The 8,980-nt window shown below is 37.8% G+C and overlaps 2 protein-coding genes across 2 annotated transcripts; both read left to right on the top strand.

The window, feature by feature from the left end:
* The first annotated feature begins 647 nt into the window (after positions 1–647).
* On the top strand, positions 648–3,970 carry cd93 (CD93 molecule). The gene has a single exon (XM_085143780.1). It carries the CDS (start codon positions 1,590–1,592, stop codon positions 3,459–3,461), a length of 1,872 nt encoding a protein of 623 aa, XP_084999906.1. The 5' UTR covers positions 648–1,589; the 3' UTR covers positions 3,462–3,970.
* Positions 3,971–4,899: 929 nt separating this feature from the next.
* Positions 4,900–6,833, top strand: LOC146495739 (uncharacterized). The gene has a single exon (XM_085142610.1). The coding sequence runs from the start codon at positions 5,269–5,271 to the stop codon at positions 6,262–6,264; it is 996 nt and encodes a 331-aa protein (XP_084998736.1). The 5' UTR covers positions 4,900–5,268; the 3' UTR covers positions 6,265–6,833.
* Positions 6,834–8,980: the final 2,147 nt, after the last annotated feature.

Here is an 8,980-nt window from a genome sequence, read left to right as displayed (position 1 = left end):
AAATCTGCATCACTAATTTATATCATGAAATAACCTCTGGGTCATTCTGCCACAGCAACCAAAGTCTCATTTAATCTATTAATGACAAACCAGCCTCTGCGTGAGCGCTCTGGGCAGCTTTCATTTTCCAGTAGAGGAGTTGGCAAAATATGATTATAAAACAATGTCAGAAAATAATATTAAAACGCATTATCATTACCCCGATAAAGGGTCTAAACACACCCATGACCTAAAAAGAAGATGAAACCATAAAAACCCATGTACGTTTACAGTGTTTTAATTATGGCTGTGAAAATACCAAAATAAAATTTTATTATGTGGACCACATATTAACACAGACACACCCTCAGGTCAACAATCCCAAATTATATTTTTCATATAGCTTCTCAGAAAATTGAACAAAATTTTTTTTACATGTTTTTATTTAAAATTGGAAAATATTTTATCCAAACGTATGGTGTTTGACATATTTTCAAGTATTTTTTAATTTCCGAATTTCAAAATAAACTAAGAGTACTTGCAAGAATATAACCAGAAACCTAAATTAAATATAAACAGCTGAATTACAAAAGCTCGTGACTGGGTTGAATTCAAAGAAATCTGCTTCAGAAAATATTGCAAATAATAGCTTAAATATAGATGTTAAGGCAGTTTTCTATAAAGTGTGAGAATTACTAAGTCACATCACATCAGAAAAGATTTACGTTTGTTTTCTGATCGTTGTCATGTAACTAAAGCCACCAGTTTCGTAGATTCACCCAGTTTGGTTAAATGTAGTTATCTGAATTTCCTACACCAAAGTAGACAGACGGTGATTAACCTGATAGTAATAATATTTTAAATAGACTTGGAAGAATTTATCAGCAGGGCTTTGTTTGAAGTAGACACTACTTAAGTGCCAGTGTGCACTCAGAGGGTGGAGATTGGTGTCTGTTTCCTGCGATTGAAGTCGAGGGACTTCCTGTATTTAAACAAATACAGGAAACGTCTGTATTCACATGAAGGCCCGCAAAGGTCTTCTGTACTTGCCCTCCAAAAAGTTATTGGGTTTAAATATGAAAAAACAGTAATCAAGAGTTATGTAAATTGTAAATTTTGGGAGGTTCATTACAGTATGAATATTAAAACTCATATTTTGGTTATTATACACAAAAAATTAAATAGCAGCATAAGAGCTGGGGGCAGGCAGCAAATCAAATCAATAGTGATGCTTCTATACCTGCATAACAGGAGGAAGATTACACATTAATAAAATACTGATGGTTTACGATAACTGCAATATTAATATAGTAATATAGTAAATAATGAGGTGAAGGTCAGCCGTGGCGACAGAGTGGCAAAGTTCACGGGTTCACTTCCTGTGGCGGCTATTTGTAATGGCACAGTCCCCTCCATGAATCTGACCGCTCCATGTTCATGTATTGAAAGGCAGCACAATTCAGGGAGTCTGTTTAAAAAACCTGAACTCTGCTGGGGCCGGAGACATCTGGATAACCAGTCAAAACACTCCAGAGCCTTTCATTGTTTTCTTCCTCAAAACGGAACCAGTCAGCATGGGAGTAAGAAAGAGCTACTAACTGCTGCTAAACATGATTTCCGTCTTTAGTTTTGCAAACAGGATACTGGAGCCTGAATGTTGCTTTGAGAAGCACTTGTTCTTTGGCTACGAATGGGCAACCACTTATTGGTCTCTTTTTACCCGAAAACTCCCAGGAACCCTTTGGAGAGCAAACATTTTGCTGATCTTCGTGGCAATTATGTTGTGGCTTCTTGTCCTGCAGCTCATTAACAGCTTCGAAGGTTTATCAGGGTTTGAACATGAAACGCTGTGCACCTCTAATGCCTGCTTCACCGTACACATGAAGAAGGAGAGGTTTGACAAGGCCAAAGAAGACTGCGACAAAAGAGGAGGATATTTGATGACGATAAGGGACCGAAAAGAAGAGGATGTGCTGCGCTCACTTCTCTCATTAATAAAAAGTCAACGACATGGGACGCTGCTTGAATTTTGGATTGGATTAAAACTCAAAGAAACCGACTGTGTATTTCCTGACCAGCCACTCCGAGGATTTAAATGGGTATCTGGAAATGAGGAATCCCACTACTCCAACTGGAAAGAAGAGCCTGCCTCCACATGCTTAGCAGAGAGATGTGTAAATATTGATTACAACTTTTCAAGTGAGAATCACCTGAAATGGACTGCTGTCCCTTGCAAAAAACGTAAAGCTTTTTATGCATGCAAGTTTTATTTTAAGGGGATGTGTGAACCTTTGTCTCTACTGGGGCCTGGGGAAATCGCTTACACAGTACCTTTCTCACAAGACCCACTTAACAGTCAACTGAAGTCATTTCCTCATGGAACCTTTGCTATAATTCGGTGTAGCGATCAGGAGGATCGCATCTCTTTGTGCAACGCTGTTAACCATACCTACCGGTGGACTAACCTGGGCCCCTTTTGCAAAACAGGAAAGCGAAGCTGTGATATCAGCAATGGTGGGTGTGAACATTCGTGCCGTCAGGATGCAGGTGAAATTCGATGCGATTGCAGAGAAGGTTATGAGTTGGAAAAAGATGGACTCCGCTGCAGCATCAAAGACTTGTGCAGTCCTGACACCTGTGAGCATCAGTGTGTAATGAGCGAGTCGGGATATTTCTGCAAATGTCCAGTTGGCTTCGAACTGCACGAAAACCAACGCAACTGCTCTGACATTGATGAGTGCCAATCACAGGCTTGTAAGAATGACCTGTGCATAAACACGCATGGCAGTTATAAGTGTGCCTGCAAAGTCGGCTACAAAATGATGGATGGCAAATGCAGGGATGTTGATGAGTGTGCACAAAGGAAATGTGAGCACATCTGCTTGAATACCATTGGATCGTTCTCTTGTTTTTGCAAGGAAGGCTTTGCTTTCTCTGAAGATGGCCATTCATGTGAAGACATTAATGAATGTGTGACTGACAGCTGTTCAGGGGCTAAGTTCAAATGTGTAAATACTGTAGGAAGCTTCATATGCACCCACCTGGAGAATGATGGAACCACTTATGCTCCAAATGTGACCTTTGCACCATTAACCTCATCAGATTACCCATCTTACGAGAAGACACAAGAAAACTTTACAGAGTCTTTAACCAGAACTACAACTGAGCACCCATATCCTCAAACCGATTCACCCATTCCAGACCCGGAGAAAGTTACAAACAAGGATCCACTGAGCAACACAACCGTGGCCACGAGCTTCGCCAAGACAATCAATTCCAGGGTGATAATCTGCGTCCTCGGTTCGGTCATTCCTCTTGTTGTGTTGATTGCAATTACTTTGTTTTTTGCAATTTTTCGATGCAGTCGCTCTAAAAAGGAAGTGAAGAAGAACACCACTGCAGATGGCTACTGCTGGGTGTCCTCTGGCTTGGATCCACGTTTAGAGAAACTATACGAGTCCATCTTGACTGATGACCCATGACCATTTAGTGACAGAAAAGACTGACTAGAGTTATGTTTATTTATGCAATTCTTGCAATCTCCTGTGATTACACTACATATCGAAACGCAAATCAGAAAACTTCATTGTCCATCAAATAGTTTTTGAATAAGAGTAGAGTCATAATGGGGGGAAAATAAAAAGTAAATGGGTGTTAAGTGGAAGTGCATAATATGCTGTAAAGGTTATGAAAGACTGTTTTTATTGCACGGTTAATAGTCTGAGGAAATGTAAATATCTTTACCTATGAGAAAGTTACCAGTATTTGCTGTAAAAAATGTCATTTAATGTTAAGATCAGACACTTTTCTGCATTTGTTTGTGACAATATTTTATGCTATTGTGTATAACCCTGCTATTACATCCTGTCCTGAGAATCTGCTTGTGTAATATGAAAACAAAAGAGGATCTTTAGCTTTAATATCACAGAAAATGATCATTAGACCATTTACTGATCACTCTACAACCTGTGCCCCAAATAAAAATACACAAGTATCGAAGTAAAAGTACTAAAGAGATATTATTTGTATAATATGATCATTATTACTGGTGCATTAAAATGTTGGTGGTACTTTGCTGTTTGAGCTGGCTGAAGTATAACATTAATCTAAAAGTAAAAAGTGGACTAACACTCCAGTATATTCTCCAGAGAGTAAACCTCACAAACATTCTTAAAAACTTAAAGGTACTTTTTGAAAAAAAAATTGTTTAAAAGAGCTTCAAACGTCAAAGCTTTTGTACTGTGTTGCAGCGATATGAAGTTGAAATAGGCTCTGGCTGTAAACTCTCATTTGGACCACGTGATAATACAGAGAGTTATTTTGACCTGCCCAGAGTTCAGCACAACACATTTCAGCCTTTTTAAAGATATTAAACTCCATCCTGCTAAAACAGAGCAGATTCAGACTATGATAAAAAACAAAAGGTGCCTTTCAAAATGTTTCAAAATGCTGGTAATTTTCTTGTTTTTGTTGAACAAGAAGTACCTTTAAGTAAACCTGTTTAGTCTCAGACAATGACATGTTGTACTTGTACACACCAACAAATAAGTCTTTTTGATTGACGTTCCACATCTACACGCCACCATGTAAAGATGACACTGGTGTCAATTTATATACTGCAAGTATAAAATCTAAAATGAATTGTTTGTTTGTTTTGCTTTGTTTTTTAATAAAAAAAAAGATATGGACTGTGCTATTTGTTGTTCTTATTTACATATATAGATAGCACTACCATTCATGAAGCCCATTCTATTACCAGAATCATTGTTTATGTTTCTGTAAAGGTTAATTTGTTAGAATTTGAATCCAATTTAATTTTTTTTATTTAATATTATTACCCATGAATGTTATTACCGGTATATACCGGTTTCGAACAATATATACCAGTTATTACCCATGAATTTATTTTAAACACATTACTGTTTTTGATGAGGTTGCCAAATTAAACCTTACATTCCAGAAATAAATAAATTAGCAGTCGATTGTTCTGCTTGATTAATTCCTGACTTCTCAGAGAGGTCCAGTGCGCCGGCTCAATTTTGGTATAAAATCGGGAATCTTGATTTTAGGCAAGTACTTGAATTAGTTTGGCAGTTTATATAAGAGCCCTTTGCATATTTAGTATATCTAAACGTTGTTCTTCATTTTGTTGCTGCTGGTCCTACTTAAACTTTTTTTTTCCTTTATCTCGTTTCCTTCCTGAGATACCCTGTTTCCGCAATGGCACAAAGACTGGAAATTCCCCATCATTTAAGACAGGCAACCTTTTGTACTCCACTATGAGACAGCATGGCCTGCTTGCAGACGAGAGTGCCTGTGCTTAGGATGAGTATGATTATTCTGATGGTTTCACTGACTCTTGGAAAAGGATTGGATATAAAGCAGCCTGGCCACTGCAGAGCCGTTTGCAGTAATTATGGCAAACTTGAGTGCATAACTCTAAACCAGGGTGAAGTGGATTTTAAAACAGCTGAAGAAGCCTGCCATGACAGGAAAGGAGAACTTCTGCCGTTGTGCTCTAAGAGTGATAAGAGCTTGTTTGACATTCTGAGCCAGGAATTGTTTGGGAACTACTGGATCGGGCTGCATTTACCAGCTGGTGCCTGCAGCAACCTCTCAGCTCCACTGAGAGGCTATAAGTGCAATTCTGGCAGACCGGGCATCACCTTTCTTCCATCCTGGAATAACCACATTCAACTCTGCTCTCCACATTGCGTATCACTTTCAAGTGATGAAAAATGGACAGAGAGACCATGCTCAGATAAAGCTGATGGGTTTCTGTGCAAAGTTGAGCTCCAAGATGCATGCCGTGGACAAGAAGTATCGCATCCAACCCTTTTTCAAAGCTCTAAAGGCTGTTCATCTGGACCATGTGAGCAGAACTGTGAGGATTTTAAGGGGGGTTACACATGCTCTTGTTTCGAACAATATATACCAGACAACAAAGACCCCAGGCAGTGCAAACCACACTGTGCACAAAAGAGATGCCCTAGTATACAAGAGGCTGGCTATGACATATGTCCTGAAGGCTTTCTAAAGGTTGACGGTAACTTTTGTGAGGACCCTTATGAAGGTCCAGTCACAACTCCTCCCGTTGTAGCGTTTGTCAAACCACCCATCAGCAACAATACACTGAAGGTGGCTTCTGTTCCTGGGATGCGCTTTCTGTGGATTTGGATTGTGGTCATTGTTGTTGTCATTGCATCTATTTTTGTCATTAGGTTTTATGTAGTTAAGCGTTACAGGCAAAGAGAAAATTCTAATCGCAACAACGTTGTGACTTAATTATTGCCCCAAAATGACAGAGTCCTCTGGCTCTTTGTTCTTTATCGCAGACTTGGGTATTCTGTGTTGTCTCCTAGTTATTTAATGGTACACTCATGAACCTAAAGGTGTGGTCCACATCACTGGGAACAGAAAACGCTAAATGTTTAAGTGGCTTAACAAGTCAAAGTAGCTCTAACCTACACCTCCAATTACTGACTGGCCTCCAACTATTAGCTGCAGTCATATTTTCTTCCTCAGAAGCCGGACCAGCAGGCTGAGCCTATGGTCATTAATCGTGGTTTATTTGTGCGTTTTTGTCAAAAAGGAGTGTAGATTAGATGAACAACTGGCCAGATGTATAGATGAATGTAAAGAATTCCAAATGTTTTACATCTCATTTTAACTTTTGGAAAACAAGAAAAGTGAGAACTACATTTTGATACATGAAACATTTTAACAGCTATCATTTTAGGAGGTTTACACCTTTATTTTATTACATTTCAGAGCTTATATGAATGAAACCCAATGTGCTGTTCTTGTTACTACTACTATGTACATACACACATGTTCTCAGACAGAAACAAAAATTACAATAAAATAAACAGAATCTAAATTACATGAAATGACAACCGTTAAGTCTGAAATGGAGTAGGAAGAAATATGTGCACTTATTAATCCCTACCTTACGCTCAACTCTATTGAGTCACCATATTCAGTGTTACCCCAACTTCCCCTCATCACTTCCCCCACACAATAAGGAATGAAGGACAAGTATAAAGATAGCTACAGTGATAGCTATAATTCAGATACAATTTAGCATAGTTATATATACTATCAGTCATCAACTTTATCAGTTTTGTATTCTTCCAAAAGCAGTTTTTGAAACATCTTTATAAACTCATTAATGCTTAAACTTATAATATAGAAGTATATAAAATGGTACAAAGTATTCAAAAAGTAATCAAACTATTTTTACACTCTTAACATACTTGTGTACTTCACGTACAGCATATGTATAAATATGTAAATGCTGACCTTTTTCTATAATCATTCATATTTGTACATTTAACTGGTTGCAAATGAGTTTTAAAGATATGACATGTGTAGACTTTTATTTCAGGTCTTTTTTGAGGTAATTTTATGGTCGATTATGTTTCATGTCCAAGCGTGAATTCTTTCAGATTTGCTCTTATAGCACCATCTACTGTCCTCAAGAACAAAGTGCTGAGAAAGTATGGGAAGGCAGTCAGAACTGAGTCAAATTGTAATTTGGGAAATTACAGTTTGTTCCAACAGAAACCGAATTACTTAACCTGTATCTTCTAATAATATAGCATTAGTAACAACTGTTTTAAAATATAAAATATCTCTAATATTAATTATTATTTAGTTTTTATGGCCTTAAGACCCTGTACACCTACTTTTTTTACATTTATTTTTCTTAAGCAACATGTAATGAAATATGCTGTGTAAATAAAGAGACATGGACATTGTTGCAGGTATATTGATAAATAAATTATCGGACTTGTGTTTTTCTTTCAATTTTATTTAGCAAAAAATTATTTGTCCTTTTTATTCATCTGTTCGCGCTCACTGGCCACTTTGAGTACACTTGTTGAGCTACTCGTTACTAACAATGTCTGATCAGTCAATCAGAATTCAGCAACTCATTGCACCTATGTAGACATGGTCGAGACAACCTGCTGAAATTCAAACTGAGCATCAGTAAAGAGAAGGAAGGTTGTTTACGTGGCTCTGAATGTGACACAGTTGCTGGTGTGAGTATTTCAGAAACTGCTGATCTGCTGGGATTTTAGAACACAACCATATCCAGAGTTTACAGATTATATATATGTGGAAAAATGAAAATATCCAGCGAGCAGTAGTTTACTGGATAAAAATCCTTTGTTGGTGTCAGAGCTCTAAGGGAAATTTCCAGGTCGCTTCAACAATCTGTCAGCCGGTCTCCGGACTCTCAGTTTCTGATGCAACATTTGTTTGCACATTTGCCTGAATACTGTTGACCATGTCCATCTCTTTATGAGCACAGTGTACCCCACTTCTGATGGCTCCTTCCAGTAGGATAACACCACTGTGATGGCTGCACTTACAGCCACACAGTGTAGACGCTTATAAGTAACATTGCATTCACATTTGTCTTTCTTTAAATATAGGAATTAATTTACAGGACAATAAATAACTGGTTTTGGTTTGGAGTTAATTCACATATCCACATAACACTGCATTCTAAAATAAGTGCGCACATTTTAGTTTACACTGTTATGTGTGATTAATCTTTTGTTTTCTGAGTTACCTTAGTTGCAGCTGTTCCAGTCCCTTGATTAAGGAGCCAAGAGGTGGAAAAGGGGCGGAGCGAGCTTTAAAGGAAGACTACAAATTGGTTCATGCCATAACTCGGGACCATGGGGGGGAATTGGAGTTCATTATGTTTGATTTAGTTAGGTTTTTGTGTGTTTTACCCCTTCTCCTGTTTTTGTGGGCTGATCAGCCACTATAGTTTTCCCTTTGTCTTGTTAAGTTAGGTCAGTTTGTTTGAGTTATCAGTACTGTTGACAACTTTGAGTAGAGTTCTGTTATTTTGACCTCTTTTATGGGCCCAAGATTTTGATTCTTTTTGCATGATTTAACCAATTATATTTTTTGGGTTAAATAAAAAAAATTATTTTTTTGGACTTTAACCTGTGCCTAAGTTTCCTTCACTGCTCGGTCCATC

Source organism: Neolamprologus multifasciatus, chromosome 19, assembly GCF_963576455.1.
Source record: "Neolamprologus multifasciatus chromosome 19, fNeoMul1.2, whole genome shotgun sequence".
In the NCBI taxonomy this organism is placed as follows: Eukaryota; Metazoa; Chordata; class Actinopteri; order Cichliformes; family Cichlidae; genus Neolamprologus; species Neolamprologus multifasciatus.
This window is presented reverse-complemented; position numbering and strand designations above follow the sequence as displayed.

Bases quoted from the DNA above. Each gene is read 5' to 3' on its own strand.
- cd93 (XM_085143780.1), top strand. From the start codon at position 1,590: ATGATTTCCGTCTTTAGTTTTGCAAACAGGATACTGGAGCCTGAATGT.
- LOC146495739 (XM_085142610.1), top strand. From the start codon at position 5,269: ATGGCCTGCTTGCAGACGAGAGTGCCTGTGCTTAGGATGAGTATGATT.